Raw genomic sequence first — 26998 nt, 5'->3', positions numbered from 1 at the left:
TGAGGAGCTGAGGACTTCCTCCAACAGTGATTTTTAAAGACCAATACCGGAAGCGCTGGTCAGGGTAGGGTTGATAGAGCAGTCGATAAGGGTCGTCATTTTTCAAGCAGCTAATACACAACGTTACAGAAAGCAATAGGGATTAACATCGTCTCTGTTGCAGACCAAGACCAAGACTGCCAGACAAGAAAACGAGAATACCGGAAGAAGCCGGCAAAAGTCGTCCCAAACCTAACACTAAAGTCGAGTGCAGAACACACAGGACTTTCAATGAATGAATGAAAGAATCGTGGCCTTCGTCATCTGGGAACTTTGCCCACCGAGGAGTTTCTGCGTGTTTCTAGCGCAAATTGGCCACTTACGGGACCTCATTCGTCCGCGGATACAACGTACATCCGCCGCCGCCGCTTTCTCTCTTCCAGCTCCCTCTGTTGATGTAGGAGAGCAAGTTACATAAATAACCGAAACCGTACCCGTGGTGGAGGGGTACTAGGTACCGAGAGTAGTCGAGATGTAGTAGCCATTCTAGGAATTGCGTAATAAATTACTAGAGCTCCCCCGCGACACGGTGCATCCCCATCACCGCATACCGCCGCCCCGCACAGAGACGGAGACGCGGTGCGGGGCTAAATGATGAAAGTCTGGTAAATGAGGAAATGTGTTTGACGACGGTTCAAAAATGCCAGCGCAATAGTCGAGCCGAGAGACCCGCCTCTCTGTGTCCGTGGGGGAAAAGGTAGGTGGTAGTGTAGTTGCGGCGTGGTGAGGAAGAACGAAACTCATTTTTAATCTGCAGATGGTGAGCTTTTCAAATTTATTTCCCTGCAAACCGTCTGTCACGGACCCACGGCGGCTGGCGCACACGCCACACCACACCACGTCTACGTCTGCGAGAGAAGCAGGACCACACAACACACCCCCAATATGACCCACCCCCCGTGCCAGTCCAGCACCAGTCCCAGTGCCAGTACTATACCTACTTCGCTACTAGACTGGAGGAGGGACTACATACTTCAGAGAACCAACATCGCGCAGAACGCAAAAAAAGCTCCCAACTGTCTCGAATCTCCTTCGACAGTCCAGAAGGACGGGGTCCGTGGAATAGGAAAACACAACGAACCGTGCACGGTGGCGGCAGCGGCAGCGTATCCCATGCTCAGTCATGCGTAAGTTTGAACGATTGCCTGTGATGAGTGTACCCGGGAGAGCATAACTTGGACATTAAAAAGAAAGCAGACAGAGGACCCCAGTCAGCCCAGTCAGCCCAGTCATAAGGAAGAAAATCAGCAGCTGGAAGCAGATTTCGCGAAAAAAAAAGGTTCAATTCCGCATGGAAAGACCGAAAGAGAGACAGAGAGCGGAAGACGCACAGAAGTCCACGGAGCAGTAGCCGTAACACGCGGGAAAGTCAGTGAACTTCCTAGACATCGGTTCTCCATCGGTTCCGGGATGCCGTCGTCTCCCTGTGTGTCTGTGTGTGTGTCAAGGACCAACCCGAGAGCGGCGCGGCGAGGCAAAGGCAAAAAAAGCTCGGATCCTTCGAATAGCAGGACCCGCTTCTTTCCCAGGCAGCAGCACAACAGTTCCCACTCAACCTTCTATATTTACCCAATTTATCTATGTTTGTCTAACGCAGCGCGCGCGCCTCAGCCGAGAGTGTTGGAATGGCTCCCCGCGCCCGGTCCCGAAGGCAGGCAGGCAGCATAAAAAATTCCTCAGACGTGAGGCTAAAGTGAGCTTTCAAAAAGCTATAAACATTCCTATTCATGCCAAAATCGGCGCGCGGGCCCGCCACCGCCCGCCAGCCACACAAAAAAGGGGCCCTTTCACTCAGGTTCACCCGACAGATATACAGCAGAGGATATCTCTGTGCGTGTGTGTGTGTCTGTGGCTTTGAATGGCGGAAAGAAGCGTTTTTCCTTTCGATGAGCCGCGCGCGGCCTTCTCCGTCACGACGACGAGTCCTTTTCCTTTTATGCCCGCCTCGATTGCATAAATTTTTGGCAACAACCAACACACCCGCGCGACGCACGTCGAAAACGAAAAGAAGCACACAAAAGACAGGCGAAGAGGCGAAAGGATTTGGTCGAAGGACTCTTGACAATGGCAAAAAGGGGTTTTGAAAAGAAACGGACTGAATGAAAGAGAGAAATAGGCTAAGCAAACCAAAAAAGAACAGAAAAAACCGAAGAGAGTATAACAGAACAGCAAACAAACAAACAAAAAGTGGTGCAAATAACAGATACAGCAACAACGCTGCTGCTGCTGCCAGCCAGACGACGCGTCGCGCCACGTCGCGCAAAGGAAGGTGAAGGCAGGCAAAGTAGTGGCGAATCGGGACGTGAAGCAAACCCGACAGAAGTGTTCGATATATGACAGCTGTCATCGGGCAAACTTTTTCCACCTCCGAAAACACGAGCGCCGTCCGGCAAGCGTAGCCGTCGTCGTCGCAGTACCTTCATACAACTTCCAACAAATAGTGGTATAGGGGGTCCGCGTCCCTCCCCCAGTGTCCACGTCACCGTACTCGTCCTTTTCGCCACGTCCACCCAGTGCACGCGGAACAGACGCGTCTGGGGGGGCCGCCACCGCTCTTGGGTACCGGAAGTTGCGCAAGCCGTGAAACGAAAAATTCAATTTCCTCCCCCGATGGTGGGCACTTTTTGGGGAAAAAGGAAAATTATTACACAAAAACACAACACCAACCCCAGAAAGGACGCGCGCCACGGTATTCTCCTTTTTCCGGCGTGAAAAATCTCAATCAAAACGCATTTTCATGGCCGGGAAATGATTGATGATCGTCCCCCAGCAGCAGCAGCGTGTGATGCAGTTCTTTCGGTGGGAATTCTAACCAAAAAAACCTTTGCCAGAACACCAGAAAATCCAGCTGACAAACCAGTGCAAAAAAGGGCCTCCCAGCAGTGCCATCTGGCGGAGAGAAATCGAACGCAGCGAACAAAAATCCCAAACAGAATGGCGGATGCAATTGCAACACAACAATTCATTCTGTGGGGGGCCGCGACCTCCCTTTCTGGTTTATCTTCCCGCAACCACTCCGAAACAACAATTCACAGAGATACAGTAGGAACACACCAACACCACACCAATCTTCGGTGATTGGTTTGCAAATACCCGAAACTCTCCCTGTGTTCCTCTCCTCTTTTGTTGTCCGCGTGTTGGAGGGCGGCTTCGCGCATCGTGGATTCAATTTTCAATTCCATTCCAATTTATGGCTGCAGTTGGGAAGTTTTACGACCAAACCCGACCCCGGCGGGCGCTCCCCGAATGGGGGTCGCAGAGCAGACCCTGTCCATCGACGAGAAGGAAGCCGGCATAAACAACCATTTCTGGCCGCTCTCACAGACTACAATCACACTACTCTTTCTCACTCTGTCTTTGCGTAATCCGTTCGATTTGAATTCAATAAATATTATCGCTTCGCTTCTCGCTGCTCTAAAAATCGTCCTTAAAACTAAGTGGAACCCCCAGCGCGACAGGACAACGACGACGGACAAAGGCCACAGGGTGCTGGCAGGACCTTAACACACACCACACACAACCAATCGGGGACTTCCCTCAAGAAGGTCCTCTCTCTGGCTGGATGGCTGCGAATCCCTGAAACCCACCAAGTAACCAGGAATCGACATTTTCCCTCGGAGGCCCTCCCTGACGAACGATTACTTTGCCAAAAACCTAAGAAATAACCCACAACGCGCGGACTTCTTCTCAAAAGGACCACAGAGAGAGCCTTGGTGGGAAAAATCGAAGAGGATTTAATTTTCTTTTAATAAAATCACGTACGCGGGATTTCGTACAGCTGAAACTGCAAACCACGACAGTGATGATGCCCTGCTGCTGCTGCGCTGGGGGTCAAAAGCGAGGTGGAGGCCAAGAGGAAGACGAACAACACCCACAACGAACGGCCACGAACCGGGGGAGGAGACGAAAATGTTCGATATAAATTTTTAAAAACATCATTTTGCGACGTGCGAATCTCCGCGCAGCAGCCAAAGCCACAGCCAGCCAGTCAGCCAGCCAACAGGAGCGCGTCTCGCGTTTCGAACCTTTATCGATATTAATATTCAATGAATATCAATGTCATACCGTGTTTCCTTTCCCATCACTCGCGCGCGGTGTCTGTGCAGGTGGTGGGCTGGGTGGCTGGGAAGGTGACGCCCGTCCCACCGGAAGCCAGAGGACAGAAAAAGTCTTCTAAGCTGTAACACGGCGAAGGAGAGATGCCACGGTCGCCCCGTCGTTCTGGGACCTTACTTGCCAGGACCCACCCTCCCTACCACACAATCTGACACTTCCTCATACCGAGAGAACCAAATCTCTCTCGCTTTGTCTCTCTCTGGCAGGCTATTCGTGCAAGAGTCGTTCGTCAGTCACTCACCGCGCGGCTGAGCCCGAGGAGAGAAGAGCCAGAGCCCAACGGATGACGGAAAAGGCTAACGACCTCTTCGCTCGGTGACAGTTACAAGAAATGCTTAGCCCCATGCGGCGCGCGGCTTCCTGTGCCAGTGAGTCTGACCTTCCCCGCTACATCCCACCCCATCACCGCGACTCACCGATCCAGACAGATCCATATTTGACACCCTTTTTGCAGTGCTCCCTTCCCTTCTCGCCCGGTGTCCGGCGGCTCGTCCGTCGGGACGGCGGGGCTCAGGTGTTTCTCTTCCGGTCCCGAGAATTCGCCACAACAGACACCAACACAGAGGTTCGGGGCCCGCCAGGACACACAAACCGAAAATTAAATTGATTGCTTTCGTTTTCTTTGTACGTGCTGCGGGCGGCGCCGCCGTCGGTGGTATCCCTTTTCCTTACGGGGCGCCACCGCCTGGGACCCCGGGTATTGTGTCCGTTCTTGTCGGACGGAGCGCGACGCGGCGCGTCATTATCATTATTCATTCTGCTGCCACCATCCTTCCTTGCAGCAGCAACGCACAGAGTGTTGCTGTGGTTGGCCGGCTACTGGCGGTTCTAAATGTTGCGATCACTCTCCGGGTCGGTCTCCCCCCCGTCTGGTTATGGGGGCCAGGGGAGTGGCGTGGATTACCAAAGATCTTTCGGCCTTCGATGTCGTCTGTCGCTAAATTCAAAACATATCCCAGCCGACGACGCCTTCCGCAAAATCCCGAGCGAAAGCTGACAAGACCGCAAATGTTATCATAATAGATGTCTCTCTCCCGGCTTCCCCGGTGGGTCCTGGAGGGAGCCCCGACCGATTGGATCGACAGGTCGGAAGCAGGCGTCAGTGCAAGCTTCGGATCGAACCCTAGCTACCGTTGGGACCTTTTTCACCGTGTTGCTCGAGACACCAGGGGACACTGCAACCCAGTCGGGGGGTTCCGAGGGATCGGTTCCGCCGACAGTTCAAAACCTTAACGAGAAAGGAACGAAAATAAACACCGGCACCGTGTCACCGAATCTCCTCTGCACAATCACGATAACTTCTTGGACTTGCGGGCGCCCGTCGTGTACGTGTCGGGCATAACCTAAAACAACCCAGGGACGGCGGCGCCAACACCTGAAGAAGCCACAGGAAGTGGCGCGCTGTGGAATCGATGAGCCTCGTCGTCGTCTACACCTCTCCCCCACCGTGAGCGCACCTGACAGATAATGGTTTTATAGAGTGGATGTAAAATGTTGATGACTTCATCTCGGAGTGCACGATAAAGTTGAGCCTGAGAAGAAGCAACAGACGACTCGGCGGCAAGCGATCTGATTCGAGAGAGCCGCAATCCGTGTTTAGACTTCTCCAGTAGATTATTCTTTGTCAGCTCTGTCGACTCTCTATCCCAATGGCTTTAAATGGACCCCCCCTCATATCCTTTGGACTAATTCCCAACAAAAGGGTAGAGGTTCAACACAATCTATATGGCCTATTATACATTCACCAATAGTTCCGGTTTGCCGATTTTCCATCGCAAGGGAAACAATCGATATAGCCACACGCCATCTGATTGGCAAGGACACACCACAACAGATTTCCTAGGCGCCGGGAAACCCACAGTTCAATGACCGTCGCCACCGCCATCATATCGCGGTGCTCGTGCCCGCCCAAGCCCGTATCCATCCGATCTCTGTCTGGAGCGCGCCTTCGTCACCGGGGGATCACCGGGGCAATAAACGCACACTATAAAAATATTCGTACCGAAGCGAGGATATGCGCGCCAGGTGTGAAATGTGAAAATTTATTGTCTTCGGACGGTAGGAAGGCCCCCGCCGCCGATGGGCGAGAATGTTTGACCAACACACCCGGTCCTCCGGCCAACACAACTTCAAACGAACCCCATTTTCCCGTGTCATACTCGTTGGCAGCTTGACTGCCTAGAGGGACTACTCTCGGCGTTAGTGAATTCTTGCTATTATTATCTCACCTCTAGCGGTCAGTAGCAGCTCAACCGGAACTATGTTTTTGTGTGGGGTAAACCTCCTACACAGAAAACAGTTTAGAGTATCCGACGGACGAAAAAAGGATAGTGTTCTCCGGCGGTGCAATTAAAACAAAAGCTCGCAAGCTTTAGGCGTCGCCACTGCTACACGCCTGAATGGTAGACTGTGGTGGACACATCACACACACACCCACAGAGCATTGTTTTACCACCTTCAGATCGTCTCGGTCCTTCGGAAAAGTGATTGGCTGAGAGTTCGTGGTTGGGTTGGCAAACTCGGAAGAGATTTTCTCCGAATAATGTTCAATACTTGGGGTGGTCTCTCACGCGCCATCAACAGGAAACAACGAGCGGGATAGCTCCCCAATGCCGACATCAAGGTAGAATACTTGAGCAGCGTTCCGAAAGTTCAGCAACCTGGGCGACGGCGATGGTGATAGACCGTGAAAAATGTTCGTAGTACTTCGTCGAAGCTCTCGGGGCAAATGTTTGCATAGCTCTGCGCTACTCGCATGAGGGAAACTACAAAAACAGAAGCGGAACATCACACGTGGCGTAGAGTTTGGGGAAAGAGTGGTACAGAGAGGTGCACGAGAGCCTGAAAGGCCTTTGTGCCTTTTCTCTATTGGCACGTTTATCTACTGGCACACCAATAACTCAGTTAGACCCAACACTAAGGAAAGATACGAAGCCACCCGACGCCTGCAAGTTATGCAAATCGCTTCACAAGCGCGCAAGCTATGGCATTGCCCCCGTGCGCGAAGCTGCCGAGCTAAACCACCTAATCGATTCACCCAAAGCTCGAGAGTGCGCCGTGTATGCAATTCGCCCATCACAATGTCCCGTGGATCACAAATTCTGCCACGTCAGCCATATCTTAACGGTCCACAATTTTCCTGAATGTCTGGCAGGCAACCACACCACAAGAGATGTGCAAAAGACGCACACAACAGCGCAGGGGGCGAGGACGAAAAAATGACGACAGGCAAATTCCTGCCACAACTTTTTCCTCATTAAACTTCCTCGTTTAATTTATCATCACTCCAGAGAGGAGCCGTTTCCCATCAGCATTCATGCAAAAATAGGTGCCACGGTGACGGAAAGTATGACGATGACAAGTGACTGGATGGCCCAGGCCTGACTTTAATGACATTCTTCCATACGTCGTCGACCCGACCCACAGCACGCTGTGGCGCCTTCTCCGCACCCCGCGCAGGTTATCTTTTTGAAGTTCATTGAAGTTTGAAGTTCACTTCCTCGTAGTTTCCTCGGGTCGATGGGAGATATTCGAATAAAACAGAAGTCCTTCAAGCTAATAACGACGAGAAAACATGCTTCCTTATTTTGTCCTCTCTTAGTAATATTTGCTTACGTAATCATCAAATACTTTTCTATTTTCAGTTGGTATTTGAATTACTGTCACAGTTAATAATAATCCTTCGACTGTTGGGATCTTAAGTTCGTCCACCAGCAACACCACCGACCCGGAATAGACTCACATCAAGTAAATGGCATGCAATAATAACCGACTTTATTAGCTGATTGCATCGCAACCAGCGTACACTGACCTAAAGGGATCCAACGGCGAGCTGTCGTCGTCTCCTGTCGGTCTCTGAATCACTTGAATGACGCCAAACAGCTTCATCATCCAAGACAATGGGACATACGGAAACACACTCCCCAGGCTCTCCCGAGGACGACGACCATAGAAATTTAATTTCTCCTCAAAACAACGGGGTTTGGGAGAAATTTAATTTCTCCCAAAACAACCTCCGTAAGCCCAGTGCTAAATAAAGTTCATCTGTCATAAATCATAGCCCATAAAACCATGCTGCTGCTGCTCCTGCTAACTTTTCGAAGTATCCTCTACAGCGTCACAACACTAGAAGCAGCGCACGTTAAGCTAGGAAAAGAGCTAGTGTCTCGGGGTTGGAGTGCAAGTACTAAACCGTAAAACTTTGTGTCTCCACTTGACACACACAGGAAGAACTCTTGCTTTCTCCGACGGCCGACAACAAACCGATGCACCGCATAGCAGGATTCGGGGGGTTTTACGATGATCCCCGCAGGCCTACTAACCGTCTCCTCTCAGACACAGCGTTACAACTGGTCAGTAGTCTGAAGTGTACGCCACAAAAGTCGGCGCGTCGGCTAAGAGCACGCGCACAGAACTTTATTGAACACTGCGCCGTGTCGTCGTAACGGCGCATCTTCCGAAGTATTTCATAAAAATCTGCATCTTCTTCGGCGAAGTGCAGACCAATAACTCCGTGTGTCACTTTGCTCCTCATTTGAGCGTCGCCCGGTAGGGTTTTTTGGGGAGAAACCAGAAACTTTTGGTCTACTAAACGCCGCGGTATGGCGGTGTGTGTCCACCGTTCCCAACCAACTTTACGTGATTTTGGCGGACAGTGAGCCAGTAGTAGTATTACTCTCCTCAACATTATGTCGTAAAAACTAACGAAGCAGGAGTTTCTTTTTTATGTGGACATTAAATTATGTGTGGCCCACCGGCCGTCAGCGTCGCCGAAAGACAATAGCTCGTCGCGCTCTTGGACACCACAAACAGAGCCCAACGCAACGCGATTGAGGGGGTTGTCCTCTTCCTCTGTGTCTTTCTGGACCACCGCCTCCTCCTGTAAGAAACACCGCGATTTGGTAGCTCAACCGTGAAGCGATGGTCAGACATCTCCTCGTCTCGTCTCGTCACAAAACTTGACAAATCAATCTTGGAAGCTCACACAAAGTAGGGTTAGAGACACACAAGGGAGTTACATAACGCGCGGTGTTGGTATGCTACCCCGACCGAGGGGTGCTCCTCTGCAGGTGGTGTGGTATTCAGAAACACAACCGCCACAGCGCACATTAGGGTGATAAATTATTTCATGGTCCGCTGATGGCGCGCGCTGCACACATGACTACGGGACCTCCTAGACAGGCGGCGGCGGCCACTCAAGGTGGTGACCATTGAAAATCTAAAATTTCGTCACAAATTTGCATATCTCGGAAGTAGTGCTGGACGAGGCCAGGCGAACATTGGGCCATAGACACATCAGGTGGACAACAACGGACACCACCTGATCGCTCTTTGTGTTGCCCCGCGAGGACTTGGAAAATGTAGGAGAATAAATTGGTGAAGATTAGATAGGCCCAATAATCACTCTTCTATGCCGCCACTGGGCTGGTGGGTCGATGTGAAGTAGACTGAGACACTCACAGTTCATTTTTCACTTCACCGGAAGCACACCGTACCATTAAGTAACGCGCGCGCTGCCACCGGGAATCTGACCAACGGCGATTTTGTCCCTTTCTTCGGCGAGTCCCGTCCCCCGTTAATTCACTTGGAAGTAGTTATTTTACACGCGACACATAAAAAAGGTAGCAACAGGACACTCTTAATCCCTTCCCCCTTTTGGCAATGGGTTCAGAAAGGATCCATCAATCCTTTTCCTGTTGCTCCCTCCTCAGAAAGGTTCTCCCCGATATGCTCGGAGGAGGTCTAATGAACCCATCTCCTCTCTCAGCCAGCCAGCCAACCACACACCTAAAGCTCCGCCGTGTACTAGTCTCGTGCCGGACTTTTTTACGAGTCCTTTTGCGAGACGTCTACCACACTTCCGAGACATCGTACAGCGTGCAGGACACCTTCTCCTCACCTTCTTCGGCGGAATGTGATGCTGAAAATTTTTCATCCTTAATTAGCTTTAATTACTTTCATTATCATTTTTATGGCGAACGGAATGGTCACTTTTGCTAGGAGGACGACGTACCCCTCTCTGTGTTCGGCTCGGCTCGGTGTACACCTTTACCTTTTTACACCGAAAAGTATTAACGAAGGATGGCGGCAGCATCCGCGCTGTCCCCATCACGAAAGCTCCGAAAGGGACATTTTTCATCGCACTTCCTTCCGTCGTCTGGAGGTCTGGTCTGCACTCTTGCGGAAGGTTCACAGAGGCTCATAAAAACGAGACGAAGTCGTAGAACGGAGAGAAGAGCTTTAATTTTCATTCGACAGCTGATTTGGGAGGAGATTTTGGGAAAACAGGATGTTTACGACGCCAGGTGGAGTCTCGGTTTCGATTCGAACACATTTTCCTCGTGGTTTCCTCGAGCAGCGCGCGGAGGACGTCGTAGTAGATCGTCCTCCGGCGAAGAGAATGCGATGAATTATTTATTATCGGTTAAACGAAAACTGGACTTCGTGTGCCTCATCATGTCTCTCCGGATCCTGACAGCGTCTCCTTCCCGGCTTCCTGGCTAGCAGAGAATGCGATCGAAAAGCTTTCGGGAGTCAGACGATGACTGGGGGGCTCAGTCTGTCCCTATCCGGTGTGTATATGGTCACCACTTCATTCTCTGGGCGTGGGAACATTCGACAGAAATATATGATAAACGGGATCGATAAATGGATATCAACCCCGTATGTGTTGGATTTCACATGTCAAACGAAAAAGTAAAGCCTAGGGGATGCCGGGAACCGAGACGAGAGTGTCATCAGGGCGAACTTTATGAGGATGTAATTGAATTTTTATGATTTAATTGGAACAGAGGGCAGAGCGTACGTAATAAAGGCGGACCGTGGGGATGAAATCGCACCACCAGCTGTTGTTTTCGGGCTAATGGGGATGTGGCCCATCGCTGGCAAGGAAACACCACAACTTCAACAAACGGCTGAAAGCGGTCCACTCGGACCGTGTTGTTGTCCATTGTTTAACAAACAATTTTGCGATCGTTAAAACAAACAGGACCTCACTCTCTAGGAAAATATACAACCGATTTTCGAGCTACACATCCCATGTCCTTGCCAGTTCTCAACGGAGCACGGTTTCATATCTCACACACAACGCGACGTGATTTTTGTGCACCAACAAATTGCGAACCGCGAACCGATAAGAAGTTCAATTTTAATTGCATTTTGAACGTAGAGCTTTTGCAGGTTGCTTGTAACTTTAACTACCGATAGCCTTTGGTCTCTCTGTCTCTGCGTTCTGTCAAAGTCCCTCCCCCCGGGTGGTATGTTCGGCGACACAAACCGCAACATATTACACGAAGCACCATCATCTCCCTTGGCTCGCTCTGTCGGTGGTAGCTCGCGTGGCTCGGTGGTGTGCGCAGCACTAAGACGCGAACGAATCGATAAAGGACAGGCAGAGAATTGTTGAGAATTGATTGCTTATCGATTGTCGTTAGGAAAATGGGGGTTTCCTTAATGCCTTCGAGAGAGAGAGAGTGCGCGGAGTGATACAGCCGGCCGGCCGGCTTGCCACACCACCCACCGACCGGACCCCCACACAATATGACCACCGATCGTTGGCGGAAAAATGGAAAACTTTGACACTTCTCCCTTATTCCCAATCACTTTTCGTTCGCTGTGTGTCGCGCGTTGTTGCGTTGTTATCGGGGGAAGAGCTCCCCCCGAGGCGGCTGGTTGTGGGCTGAAACTTTGCGCAAAAAATGGTCAACATCATCGGTCACGACGCCAGTGTTCTGGGGGTGAAAGCGAGGACACTTTCAGAAACCACCCAGCCGGCGGAGGTAGTGGGGTTTCGAGAGACCATAACTCGTTGTGCTTCTTTTTGCCAACATTCTCCTCCTACAGAGAACGAGAGAGAGCTTTACGAAACCAAAAGTTTCGGGTGCATCCGACACGGAGTAGGTATCCCGCAGACCCCAGCAGTTCGCTGCTCTAGGCCACCACACCACAGAGCGTGGCAAACTCGCATCAAACACCAATAAATCACTGAGGTTTTCGCTCCACGGTTTTTTCGGGGATTTTTTATCTGCATCCTAGCGATACGGGGTTTCAGAGTTTCGGAGAGGTCCGCGCGTAAACGGCTACTTTTCAGATCGGGTTCATTGTGTGTCATGTTTCTGGCCATTTGGTGCCACACGCTCCAAAACATGATCGGGTCACACCAGCAATACCCGCCCGGAAAATAGCAGTACACCACGGTCAGGAGTCAAGTAGGTAAATAGTTCAAGTCTAGACTTAAACTCGGAAACTTCAATGGATGAGAAGAAAAAGCTACAACAATAAGTTCCATGAGTGTTCCTTCACAGGAGATGTGTGCTGAAATTCCACTTCCATTCCCGAGAGGGTTCTTATATCTTAACTTCTTAAAAAGGAGTGGATCCCCAGATATGCCTTCCGCAACAATGGTCACACCCGTGTCAGTAATTAGCACACAATGAGCATCCGTACGCCGTAAAACGCCCAGCAGTTGATAAACCCACCACAGCAGCGCAGCACGCACGCCCACCAACTTTATGTGTGATTAAATAAAGTTGACACAATCGTTCGCGCGGTTTTAGTAAATGCACCGTATCGTGTGTCCACGGTTTGACACTCTTTTCCCGGGAATAGCAGCCCCCCCCCCCGAGAGGGTGTCTCAAATGTCTGAGGCGCCGCCGCACCCGATGTAGTCGAACCGAACCGACAGTCTTCAAAACCACAACACAACAATGTCACGGACGAGATGATGTTCCGCACTAACCGCTTGGCGAAAACGTGACTGTCACTCATTACAGTGCGGTTTGATGGTCTCCAACAGTTGCCGTCCCTCCTCATATCCGGAAACCGAGCGACGTCATCGACATCACAGCTGAAAGTGCAGTCGGCCAAAACTCGAAGAACGCGGAACTATCGCAGTTAAAGGAGGGCGCGCGCGCTGTAATATTGAGTCATTACGAAGTAGTGGAGGTAACGGAGGGAACTTGAGGTCGCTAAGCACGTCGCAGGCAATAAAACCCGCGGGTAACTACTACTCCTCCGTCGGCGCGCCAACCTCTCTAGACGACGGAGAAACCCTTTACTAACTATTTTGGACCAGAAAATGAAGTGAAAATTCATCGTGCTGTGTACACACGCGATGATGTCTAGGGGCACGAGTTGTGTTGCTGTTGGTCAGTTCAGCCACTACTGCTTTGCATCCGACCATTACGAAGCACGAGATTTGTGGGATACGGCGACAAATGGGCCAACTTCGTGTGGTTTTGTTTGACACAATCCCTCTGACATAAGGAGCTCTGTCAATTGAAGTAGTTCCCCTTGCAAGACACGTCCACCGTGATGATGGTCCAACTCATCTCATTCGAGCAACCATAGGGCGGGCGAGAGAGGACACTCGTCCGCTATGGCCGATGAAGTCATAAGACTGAGGATGCGATCATGCGCGCCTATACTAAAAATGCAACCGGAAATGGGAGCATTCTTGCTGGAGCTATTTTTTGGGCAGAGCTAAGAGAATGGCGCGTGTCGTATTCAATATTCTGAAAGCAGATCCACACATCTATTTGGACGAAGCCCGTCAGCTAACTGCGGACACCTGAGAAACACATGCAATTTTTCTGAATTCCAAGTCGATCATTTTTAACGGCACTTCATTCATTTGTGCGGTTTGTCATGTGTCAAGAGTGCGAAACGTCAGGTGAAAACGTGCCGTCCCCCACGAAAGGCATGAAATATGAGCGCCCCCCTAGTAGTAGTGACCAACATTTTCTTCATCTGGAAACGGAGGAGGATCCCATCTGCTCCAAGAGGAAGTTCTGACCGAAGAATTATGCAACGACGGCACACAATTCCAGAGTAACGGAATGCGCCAGGACTTGGGAAAATTATACATTCTCGATGTCGACGAAAGCGTTTTTAGAGCAAAAATTCACTTACCTTTATCGAGTAGGAGTTTATTCGCTGTCGTGGCAAGGCGTTGAACGATGAGAAGTCTAAGCGGCGCGAAAAGATCCCATTAGCTCCAGAGGTGGCTCTGCGGGGAGAAACAAAAAAACAAACGACCACATTAACATACAATAATAAAATGGAACACCGTCGATAACCTCTGCAGAGGAGAAGCATTACACAATGAGAGGACCAGTTTAGGCTGAAGAACGAGGACCATAAGCCAAGAAGGAGAAAATATCTCTTATCAATTATGTGTATCGACAGTTCCAATCCATTACACGCGATTCATGACTGATCCCCACCCCGACGAATGCCGCGTGCTGGTGGTGGCACAACTGATCGACGATGGTGCGCGACACTGTAGCTCCCACCTCTCTCCTCACCCTAGATCCTCCCGAAAAACCAACCCTGAAGTTGCGCCGCTATTCTTGGTAAGCAAATAAACATCGTCCTACAGATAAGGCCGCCACAGGGTGCCGCACTCCGTAAGTACAGTAGAGCAGCTAAACTCCAACCGACCACAGGAGCTCCCCATCTTCTTCTTCTTCGGTTCGAATCAAATTCCCACACACACACACACACACACAGCGCCGAAAAGAAGTCCGGACTTCCTTCTTATCGCGAATCTGCTTGTGGCAACACACACCGCCGGTTGTCAGCGATGAAATATGTTGCGCGAACACGGTTTCCACGCCACACACCAAGAAGCGCGCGCGCGAAACATGAGAAATGTGCAGTTTTCTTCGAGCCAAAGGAACCCTCAGCAGCAGCAACTCCACGCCGATATGAGATACGAGTGGATTGCGGAACGTGATAATGGGGCAGAGACTGTGTGTCTCATGTCGCGTTCGTGGATAGCGCTCGCGCGCGCTTACGCTAGAAGTTTAGCGACCCTCTCCTCCGTCGGTCGGCGTAATAAAATGCGCATTTGCTATTTTTTATGGATAAATCGGTTCCAGGCGGCCGGCCCTGCCTGATACTAACACTAGGAGGCTCTGTTGCTTTCCTTCGAACAGTGACTTTCGGAGGAGATCTCATGTTGCACGCAAATTCTTTAAAACTGCACACGCCGGGTCGCCGGGCGCCCTACTCAACTTGATTAGCCAGCTCCGATCGACTACGGAGAATTTCATACCCTCGTAGATTGCATTACTCCAACCACTACTTGGAACAGATATGACAGGAAACGGAGCATAAGCGAGTTTTTAGTGGCTCGACCAATGTGGGAAAACAACACTAAATCAGCTGAGTTTCGTTGTCTCGTAGGACCAACATAAAATAATCAAAGGAAAAAGTGGAAAACCTCAAAGCGGAAAAAGTTCACACACAATTCCGTCTTCTTGGTTCTAAAAAAAGAACACTGCCAAAAGCAGCACGCACTTCCGGGGGACGAGAGCTCCTCCTTCGTGTCTCCTTTGAGTCTTAAAGCTACTACGCGTTTCAGACTCCACATCAGAGTCACACGACCAGAACACGAACAGATGTTTGCGAAGGAGCCGCGCAGTGCTTATTCCTTCGCAAAACATTAAATAGTCATTCGAAGAGGCTCGCGCGTTTTAGTTTTCCCTGCTCGATCTTATAAGCGCCGCCACCACAAACCAAAAATTGGCGGGTCCGAGGAAAGACACACCACACGCCGCCCGGAAGTCACTAGATGAAGTTGGAGGAAAAAAGGGCATGACAGCAACGACGACAGAGCATTGGCCATAACATTTGATGACCAGAATATGTCGTCGGTGGTGCGAAAAACTCCAAACAGCGCGCTGTCTGTTCGCGAGACGCTTTGGAATGCAGTTCGTGTCTCTCCTTCTTTTGCTCCATGTTTCGAAAATGCATTGGGTTCAATGAAAGTAAATGTAGAAAGTAGTCCGAATTATGATTGAATCAAACTATCAATGATATTGCTGATTTGGTTATAAAATAGTTAAGCAAAGCTCCCTCATGTTGTACAAGTTGGATTTATTTGCCTTTGAAGAATAGTTAGAAACTCCACGATTAAAACATAACTAGAGGCTTAACCACCAACTACCGATCAGGTATTTAAGCAGGTCCACAATGCTTCTTCCAATAACAAGATCTACTGATCGCTTTGCCAAAAGATGCAAAATGCTTGCTTTGCCAAAATGCAAGCTTCGTTCCACTTCTGAAGGAGTAGCCAAACCTAAAATGAATCACCAGACGACACAAAACGGGAGACTTCACCTTCCGGGGAAGAACTCGCAAGAATTTGGAGAAAACATTAGACCGAAGGCGAGCCACTATATACTCAAAGAAAGGTGCAAATGTGTGCCCAGTGCGCCCAACCCAAACGCAACTTCATCGGTCGACACATTGGGGATCGAGATGTTTTGTTTACATTTATCACCGAGAGAACAACCGAGTGACCAAGAAAAGATGCTGCGCCGACGACCCTCTCTCGACAAAGTAATAGCCCGCCAACAACAACAACAACAGGGGCTAGACTATGTCCACATGATGTTCAGAGAGCGCACGAAGCAAAACCAGTCACTCCTCCCATGAAGACACGTTTGAAGGCGAAGCAAAAGGGGTAGAAGAGCAGAAAACTAGCTGCCCGGCGCCGCCGCCGCCACCACCACACAGGTTCAAGGTTAACTAATCGTCAAACACAGCCTTCTCCACCACATGGTGGTGGTGGTTCCTCAAGAATTCGACAGCCATTCGAGGCGGTCAAGGTTCCACCACCGAGTAGAGTTGGGTGAGCGCGACGTTCATCAGATATTCTAGGTGCGCGAGCGGTGTAGAATATTAACCGAACACATACCACCCGATTTATCACACACCAACGCGCGGCCCACCACATGCTGGACGGAACACCACCATCACCATCGAAAGGCGGAGAATAAGAGGCAATCCCCAAAATATTTCGCTCAATCAACCCTCCTCCGCCAAATAACGCCATACGGTTGTTGCTGCTGCTGCTGCTGCTGCAGGGGCCTTTAACGGGTTTTGTTGGTGGTGGGTGAGCCACAAAACACAGAGAGAGAGCATAGTATGACGTGTCTCAATCAGTCTTTACCTCGTTGAGCGATTCGGACCTCCCCCAGAAACCTTTTTGGGGGCGCACAGAAGGGGGACGCACTCACACGGAACCTAGAACAAATCGTGATTTCCTCTTTCTTAATGGCCGCGTTCTGTATCGCTTATTTCTCTTCCTCCCGAGACCGACGATTCTGCCTTGCATGCCTGCCTGTGTGACCGAAACGTGATGTGAATATCTGGTGGAGCTGGCTGGTTGACTGGCTGGCTGACATTACTGGGCATGGGTCTGTGGGTCTTGTGGGTCTTGTGGGTTGTCGTCGTCGTCTTTTTCTCGTTCTGTGCGACTAACTAATGACGACCAAGATAACAGTCTCGGGACCCAGAAACCCGTTTGCCAGTGGCGAATAAGAATAACAGAACTACTAAGCCTCCAGAGGTCCCCTCAACATTGGAGCAACATATCCAGACAAACCATCACTACAGCAGTAAATAGATGGAGCGTTGTAGCGGTGGCATGTGGTCTCGTCCCAAGAAGAAGACCAAGAGTTGACCGTCGGACGTAAACAAGAGCGAAAGCAGAAAACGGTAACATATTTCAAACATGCAAAACAATTCCCCACACATCACTCTCTCTCTCTCTCGTCCGAAACCACACGCACATCGACAAACACTGCCCACCGATGAAGGAGGTCAGAAGAACCAAGATGGGCCCGCCGTCACTGCAAGCCCCATCAGGTATTATCTAATCTGATTTTCTTTTCTGCTTGCTTTTCGACCAGATATAAGCCGCCGCACCTCAAACGAAGAAAACGCCAATCTCTGTGTGAAGTAGCAACTACTCATCAGCAACAGAACCGAAGCAGAACCCCAAACGTCTCCCCGGAGGAGTTCCCTGGCGACATGGACCTGGACCAGGGACCTGTGACTGCTGGTGCTGCTGCCACTTCCCGAAAAAGTAGAAGAAGCCAAACGAAAACAAATATCGCGGGTAAAACCTCAACATCAAAATAAACGCGAGAAATGGTCTTTCTGGCCGCGAAGTAAAAAATCGCCACACACCACACCACACGTCGCCCCCAAGAAGGTGGTGGTGGGCGCGCGCGCGGCCCCGTAGCTAAAAATGCGGACTTGAAACACCGAAGCGCGAGAAGCAGCAGCACGCCAAAGAACGCGAGCGCGAAGACGGAAAAGGGGCCGATGTTGTGGGAGAGAGAGAGAGAGAGAGAGAGACCGTGCACGTTTAACCTTGACATTGAAGACGGCAAAAGTGACGATAAGACGCCGCGCGCTGAAAGACGACGTGCGGGTGAGAGACGGCGCTGGAGTGCTCCCCTTCCACGCCAAACCCTCCCGCTAAAGACGTTTGATTCCAAAACAAGCCAACCCCACAAACACACACGTACACGCCGCCGTCAGTAAGGCCAAAAGCCATCGCACAACCGAACGCTCGCTCTCGCGTTTGCTTCACGCGAAACGCATTAGACTCTTGGGCCTATGTATGTTCCCGTGTGTGTGTGTGTGTGTGTGTGTTGGTGTGGGGTGGTAAGGCGGCTTGGGGTGTGTATTATGCCATACCAAACACCGGTTGAGCGAAGTGGTGCCCCATACTCGGTTGCTCACGTCTCTGAATGGAGCTTCTCACCACGTGCACCGAGCGTGAGGAGAGGCCTACGCGTCTTAACGCACGGAACCGCGCGCGTCTTAAAGAAAAGGCCCGCAACACCACACAAATTCGTATCTCGCGCGCCCGAGATGGTTCCACTTTTCTTTCTTCTGCGTGCGTGGCCAAGTAGCCGCCCGAGACCAGCGTCGAGAGACTTCGTGATTCGCGTCATGCAAACGATTAACATTCCGGCGATTATTCAATCCATTCCAGGGCGATTATTACATGCGAGACACATCGCCGGAGCGCGCTTTTTGGGGGGCACGGGAATCGGAAGAAGAAAATAATAGATTACCACCAGAGTGCCACTGTCGCTGCCCGCCCTCCTGCTTCGTCCAGATAGGGAGTCCCGTGAATTAAATTCGATCAATCAGATATTGGAATACACCAGCTCCTTGAAGATGCTGCGCTCTGGAGACATGACTTCGCCGCTTCTCCCCATTCCCCAGTTTTTGGTCCGAGAGCGTTCTTCGGCACGCCCTCAAAGAAACTCGAGCAATCTCGGCTAAGACAAGGTCAAACGCATACCCAAATGTCACCGGAATATAATATGTTGTTGCGTGCTGAGCTCTGCTCAGATACTAGGGACCCCCAAGCAAAACAAGCCCAGCAACGAAGGAAACACAGAAGCACGTCACCCCGGTGGCCGAAAGGTGGATAAACTGGAAGGCGCCCGAAAAACCGCAATTCGTTTCTCGAGTGTTCCCCCTTTTATACGGCAACTTCTCACGGACGACCAAAGCGTAGAGAAAGAAAAGGAACGTGACATTTCTGATACAGTGACATTTAAATCGTGTCCGCCCGCCGCCGTTCAATATAAAAAGCCTTGCGCGCTTTTTCGTGATGACAAGCCGCCACCGCCGTCGGGCGCCAGAACAGCACGCTCTAATCGAGTCCAAAAAACTTGACACTCCAGGCGGCGTTGGTGGTGGTGGTAGTAAGCTACATAATGGTGTTGAAGACATAAGTCTTCTATTTAGACCTTAAAAAGGGTTGTCAGAGAATATATGTGCTGTGCAAAGTAAGTAAGTAAGTAAGTAAGTAAGTACACTCTACAACCTACAGATGATATTTTTGCTATTTTACGTGATTGTAGTAAAACAAACTAAATGTACAAAGAATGTTTATCTATTTAACTATTCTATTATCTGGATTGCCCAACTGAAAAAACAAAATCGAGGCGATGGTGTTATACTGGGCTGTTCAATAATCAAGTAACGTGGAGTGATTGATTTTGTTTGTGGTTTAAAAGTAAAGGAAATTTATGAACGAATGTTAACAACGAATGTAGTCCATTAAAAGGAGTGTTTCTAAATTTATACGTGGCCGTACAAGCCTTAAAGACGATTAAGACTACTACTAGATTTAGTACAAGGCTGTATAATAAAGTGTACTGAATAAAATTGTGTATTTCAAACCATAAAATTGTGTTTTTCGTATCGAGGATACGAACTTATTGAACAGCCTACTATTACAGAACTGATCTACGTAATTTGTTGAAATAAATAAACTGCATCCTTAAGGACAGAAAACTGATGCCCACAAGCGGCAACCCGTCTGTCGGCTTTCTCGAACTTAATTTTTTGGAAAATCAAACTTAAGTGTGTTCCAAAGCCAGTATAAAACATCGAAAACATCGATTCCAAACCATCGTCGTCGCGTCAAGAGTCGCGTTGTTCCAAAAAGTTACCGAAATAGCCGAATATGCTCAAACTCGCGACTACTAGAGACCACACACACTACAGCAAGCAATGCGACGCTTTCGATTTCCTTTCACGATCAAATACGAATGTAGCCAGTCGCGGCGCAGAGAGCCTCTTAAAAAGGGAAAACCGAGTCTCGCGGTGTCGCGACCTTGAAAAAGTAATTGCCACCAGCGGCTAATTTGACGATATAAATCATAAGTGTGTAGTAGGTAGAGAGGCGCCATGCCATAACCACCGTAACGCGCGTCGCAGTTTCGTCGACCGCCAAGCCAAGAACTAGAGCGCAGATCACTTCCCAGACCACACGGAAAGAGTGGCCCCGTTGGCAAATGCACCATCTGGGCCAGCCGGCCGGCCGGCTTTCGTTCTCTCGCTCTCTCTGTCCCTTAGTGAGCATTGCTCCAGAAAATGTAGAGCTCACCACTTCCGCCAGTTGGATTGAAAAATGCGTTACACCACACGTCCAACTACTCCAAGTGTCCACGGGACGTAAAAATAGACTCTCCTGCGGGGCGACCTCGACTAAATCCCCCGCACTCGGACGAGTCTATCTCAGTGGTGGGTCGTTGCCAGAATGCGGTTCTCTATCGCACTAATTACATGTTATTCGCCCAACCATCTCTACACCACAGATGGCCCCGAACCACATCTAACCACTGGGAGCCGTGTGGCCATTCGAGCGTTTATTGCATTATCGATTAACGATTGGCGTGTGGTTTACACATTTTGGTGCAATATACACGTAAGTCCTTAGACCACACCACGGAAGAGGCAATAGATAGAGTGTCGGTGGAGGCTCATCACAACACACCTTCAGACAGACAGTGAGTGAGACCGGGAAGAACAGAGAGAGAGCGAGAGAACACGAAAGCTACAATTAATCATTTTTCACAGCCCCAACTCTGCGCACTCAGACTGCACTCATCGCGTCTCGCATGTTGGGCAGCATCTTCTGCTCTTGCAAACCCTATGAGAGGGCTAATCGAACTTGTGCCAATCATCCCGCCCCACCCGACTGACCGCCCCCCGACAGCCGCCACCCGTCTGATGAGGTTCCTCCACAAACCACCCCGGGGGGATATTGCCATTATGGTTCTGGTTCAAAAACACCGCCAGTAGCAGAACGCAACTGTTTTCCAGCTGACTGGCTGTCTGGAGGAGGACTATGAGAGACCATCCACCACACCAACACGAACCACCGATGACTGTCTGGTCTGGTCTGGTCTGGCACCGGGGTCTACCATCGTGCTCACCGTACCGTCGCAGGATAATCAATCATCCGGGATACATTGTTGCAGCGGCCCTCTAAACGACGCGGCGGCTATAGACCGAACTGATAGACGATTCCTCCACCCCCCAGTACGGACTACTCCCTGCCCAACAGGTGACACCTACACTCAATGGGAATGACGACTAAAACGAAGGCAGTAGGTGGCGCCATTAGTCGTACGGTTGGCCATCGGTGGTTAAAAAGCGTAAACATAGGACTTGACTTCTGGTCTAGCGCTGTAGGCCACTGTGTTTGTTGTTGTCCGACGACGGTAGCGAACTTCAGGCACAACACTTAACCGAAAAAGCAAAGACAATCAAGGAAACTAGTCTTGACACCCAAGACACAAGAACTAGTGATCAACAACAGTACGGTTTCAGTGACTCCGTTCGTAGATCATCGGTTCGCTGCGCTGCACAAAGGAGAATATTGGGTGCAAACTCAAAACTCTGTAGCGAAAACTTCTTTAAATTTGACTTCAATTAGACACTATAAAAGAATGACCAATAGATAGACCAAAATCAGTTCATAAAACACAAACACAGACAGACAGACACTTAAAATCCCTTCCAAAAACATTACGACTCAACGCAGAGAGAACGCAGAAAAACGAGACTCATCGTTATATTTAGTGAGCAAAGATCACACTGAAATTCCCACAACAGCCGCCAACGGTCCACACATCTCGGCATCCAACAGACACCCCCCCCCCCCACCCCGTGAAGGTCAAGAAGTGGCCCCCCTTCTTATAGGTAGTAGGACCACACAGCCTCAAGCCTGGTATCTGGAAGCGTAAAGCCTCGATTCCTCCACCAATTAAGGAGTAGCCGGACATTACACATGCGTTGTGGACCTCCTCTGCTACTAATCGTTCATTCCGGCCGAACTAGGTCCATGATGATGTAAGAGAGATAGGATCCAAAACTAATTTAAATCACCGTTAAAAAAAGGTAGTCCCGCCCCAAAAGTTGACACAACACACAAAGCGTTCGGCTCCATCTCCGTTTTGAGCAACCCTCGGTGGTGGTAACGACATACTGGAACTGTCATTAAAGCACGAGGGGATCCAACAGCAGATCGCTTTCACAATCTCCGCCGCCGCCACCACGCGGACATTAGCCAATCTCATATTCATCAACAAAACGGAGCACACAGTGTGTGGAATGTAAAACGCGTTTATTGCCATCTTCGAATGGCTAATGTGGTTCGAAATATTAATGTCCCAAAGGGTGGGGCGGAATCGGAATCGGTTAATAGCGCGCGACGAGACGATACCTCAGCAGATCCGTGGATGTTACGATCAGTGCTCTAAGCGCTGCTCCGAATCGTCGTGGTTTAGGGTTGTAACGATCCAAACATTGTATCCAAGAGTTGAGCAATAGATTCGGAAAAGTAGTCTCCAAAAATCCCTACACCACAAGAGGGTCTTCTCCCCGGTTTACAGTGGTGTTTTGTTGACAATCGGCGGTATAGCTGTGTCGGTGTCTAGTTGCGCAAAGATGGACATTATAACTCCGCGTCTCACAAGCTACTACCTAACTATGTCCTAAAACACGCGTGACCTGATTTCCAGGACACCGCGATATCGGTCAACTTTCCGCTAACACGGTGTGCTGTAGGCAGCCCCGACGACGAAGGCGAGCAGATGGCCCGACCTGCGAAAGAGATAACGGTGGTCTCCTAAAGACCACACGTATCAACCCGCCCGTGTGGAAACATCTTGAGTTGGTGCTCCTTTTAGCGGCTCTATACTGTCCAGGCATCGGACCGCATGAGTGTAAGGGGGTGTGTAAGATTTATAGCCCCGTGATCGATCGATGGTGACCAGAGAGGTATTAACACGAAGGAATCTACCCTTGCTTCTTCTGTGTTACCATCTCCTATTCTTCGATCGGATTACGACCTCTCATCGTTCGCCCTCCACTCGAACTTTACACGATCAAACACAGATCCCGGGTGTGCAGATGTGCGCGATCTGCACCATCACCACACGGCTATGCAATAGAACCGTGATCAACCGTGATCACCTCGAAAAATGCTTCGAAGAGCAGAGCCGAGCGATCAAATTAAAGCATAGCGCACGCGAATTAGGAACGTGTTTTTGTGACTGAGCACCTCTTGAAGTCCATAAAGGTCTAGGCGAGCGCCATTATTAACGCGACCAAAAGAGCGATCGATTATTCTTTTGTTCGTGAGGATTTCCGAAAGCCTATTTAAATAATTCCTCCACACGCCGGCCGCCATCATTGTGGTTCGCGGAAGTCCAACATAGAGATCTACGCCGCTAGAGCAGCTAGACAGCCAGCACAGCAAATGATTAAAACTCATGAGAAACGCAGAATTGCGGCGATCGCGTGGGGCCAGCCAAAACCAACTTCTGTCCCTGAACCTCAATCAATATTTTGGGACCGTTTCTTCTTCCAAGAAAAAGAGAGCCAGGGGTTCCAAACAAGCAACAGACTTGAGGGACTTGCGGGACTTGCACGCGCCGGCAGCAATTAACGTGCGTGCACTGCTTCGCGAAGAATTCTGGATCGGGTGCGCCGCTCCTCGACGACTACCCACTGGCACCTTTTGGGATAATCCTCAACGAAGGTATAGCGTGCGTTGTGGCACGCGAAACAATACAAGACGCGAAGACACGCACCAAAATTGAATTACTATGCGCGACATCAACCCGACGGCCAGTGCGGCACCAGCAGCTAAAGGAAGCTCCGCCAGGTCTTGGGTCGTGGGTTTCTTGGGGAAACTTCTGCTCTCGACCTCGCGCGGGATATTTGGAGCCAACGACGGACATCGATCATCCGTTACAACACACACACCGGCCGGCCGGTGGTGCCAGCCAGTCGCATATACACACAGCAGGAAGGGGTCGAAACACTATTGTTTATATTTTCCAGCCCACTGAATGTGGACAAAACAATGGCCTGGGAGAGAGTTGGGCCACCACCCCGTATACACACTCCACACGACGATGTAATAAGCCAACCCAAAAAGTCTGACCGCCAAAAATGGCCAAAACGCATGAGGGCGGCCGCCGGGCAGGTGATGAATGTCTTGTAGACGCAGCACTACGGCCGTTCGATCATTCACGTTTTTTCTTGTCATTTCACGACGACGACGGCTAGGATTTTCGTCACTAGGAGCCCGCGCGCTGGCGCCGCCATCACGACACACGCCTTTTGGTGTTGACCAAAAATAAAAAGGAACACGATCAACATACGCACCGCGCCGCTCTGTACCTCGGGGGGAGCGCGCTATCATTATCTAGGCGTGGAGAGGAAGAAGACTCGATGACTGCACCACCCCCCCCCCCCCCGCCAGGCTTGGCTGCGCACTCCTTTGGAGAGGACCAATATTTGTTCGATAGAGTTGTTTTCCGAGTTTTTCTTCGCTATTTGTCACAAAACACAACCGACGGAGAGACTCGTCGCAAAGGAGTGGTGTAGCGTTCCCCAGCCGTCCCTGCGCTGTGACGAGTTGGGGATTTAAGAGTTTTAAGACCGGAACGCGGGGACCTCCTCCTCCTCCGTCTGTTGCGAAGATAACAAACTTCGCGCGCCCAGCCCCGGTGGTGAGAAAGGAGATTTTGTTTGAATAGTGTGTGTCACACACAAACGACATGCATTCATTTGCCTGCCGTTGTTGGCAGAGAGATAGAGAGAGGGAGAGAGAGAGAAGTACACACCCCACAACAACAAGGCTGCCTCTGCAAAAACATCAATCAACGACGAAGGCCTGCGCGCGCAGCTGATCATACATCGCGCGGCCACATTGGAAGGGAGTCTCGCGAGCCAGAAAAGGGAGTCGGAAAGGGGATCGTCTTTAAATGTCTCGATGTTCCCCTCCTCGGCGGCAATCCAGAATTCCAGGAGAAGCATAAACATTGGGACACCCCAGCCGAAGGGGAGCGCCTCGGACTCTGACGTCGCCCGCCTGCACGTCTTGGTCATTGGATATCTTGCAAGAATGTTTGCTCCACATTTCACTCCGCGCGCGCCCCCTAGTTTTGTTTGCGTTTCTAATCATTTTTACTGACCCGATCAGCACTTTTCCTTAGTTCAACATTCTGCGCTGCGATTGTTTATTTACTCTCACGAAAAATGGCGCTGCTGGGTGCTGTTGTCAACAAACCGCGTAATATTTCGAAGAAAAAAATGCGGAACAGAGAGCGGTCCGAGGGTCGCTGAGACTGAAGTAGATGATCTTCCAAAGTCAGCGAATTCAGAAAGTAGTGCGCCCACGTCGAACCGATAAGGGGAATCGTACCTCGTAACTTCGAGGACTTTTTAACTTTTTGGGAGATCGCAGTGCTTTAAGCGATTTAAAAAATGAAAGTGGCGATTTTGACTTAACAAGCAAAGAGCGTCGGGAGACTCCAAAAAGGACTTGCTGATGAGACAGAAAGGTGTGATGTATCACAAGCTTCTAAAACCTGGTTGTCTCGGCTCCATGACAATGCGCCTGGACACACTTTCAAGACACAATTCCAGCGGGCTTTCCTAGCTACTGTATTCACCCTTTCCGACCATCCTTCATTTTCATCGATGGGACGAGCATTGGCTGAGCTAAGCACTTCGATTCCTACGAAGAAGTCGAAAATTGGGTGACTAATTAATTGGTTTGCTTCAAAAAACGAAGAATTCTTTCGACTGGGAATCCACGAATTAACAGGATGGGAGAAATGTATATCTAACGATGGCATATACTTTGAAATAAAATAGAATTTTTCATTACAATGTAATACTCATTTGATTTCTTCGAAAAAAGTCTCCTTCTCAAATTTTAGACCTTGTAAGTAACTTATTGCCGACTGTCATTTGCATTCAACTCAAAGCTACAGTCGCATCGAATCACACTTTCCATTATTTGGCTTCCATCAGTCCTAATGGAAAGCGAGAATTAATATCAAGTTAAATCATTTCAAAGAAAAATCAGCGACACGTGTTGCAAGCAAAGGCAGCTACTGCCGTGTTTACGGAAACGGTGTGATTTTTAACGACACACACACGACTTTTGGTGTTCGTTGTCGTTGCTGATCTTCACAAGCTGCGCTGTGTGTTCTAAGCACCGACCCGTAGAAGTGAAATGTGACAAACGGCACGTTCCGTGTTCCGTCGAACCTAACATCATCACCGTTGATGAACTCTCACACTCTCTGAGCTGGAAGGAAGTGTTATTTTGGTAGCTTCACTTCACTCAGAAGTGCATAATAAGAGTAGAAAATTCCAAGCTCACAACGTTGATATTGATTTTACAAAACAAAACGGAGGCAAAACAAAG

At 50.0% G+C, this 26998-nt stretch overlaps 1 protein-coding gene across 1 annotated transcript in view; it reads right to left on the bottom strand.

Annotated features, from left to right (window-relative positions):
• The window catches only part of LOC128270381 (headcase protein), a 108694-nt gene that overhangs the window by 68745 nt on the left and 12951 nt on the right, over positions 1 to 26998 (bottom strand). The window contains exon 2 of the mRNA XM_053007779.1: positions 14065 to 14161. Within this exon, the coding sequence (XP_052863739.1) occupies positions 14065 to 14161 (97 nt within the window). The remainder of the gene's footprint in view (positions 1 to 14064; positions 14162 to 26998) is intronic.

The sequence above is a fragment of the Anopheles cruzii genome, chromosome 3 (assembly GCF_943734635.1).
Source record: "Anopheles cruzii chromosome 3, idAnoCruzAS_RS32_06, whole genome shotgun sequence".
NCBI lineage: Eukaryota > Metazoa > Arthropoda > Insecta > Diptera > Culicidae > Anopheles > Anopheles cruzii.
The sequence above is the reverse complement of the archived record's forward strand: the minus strand, read 5'-3'. Positions and strand labels throughout refer to the sequence as shown.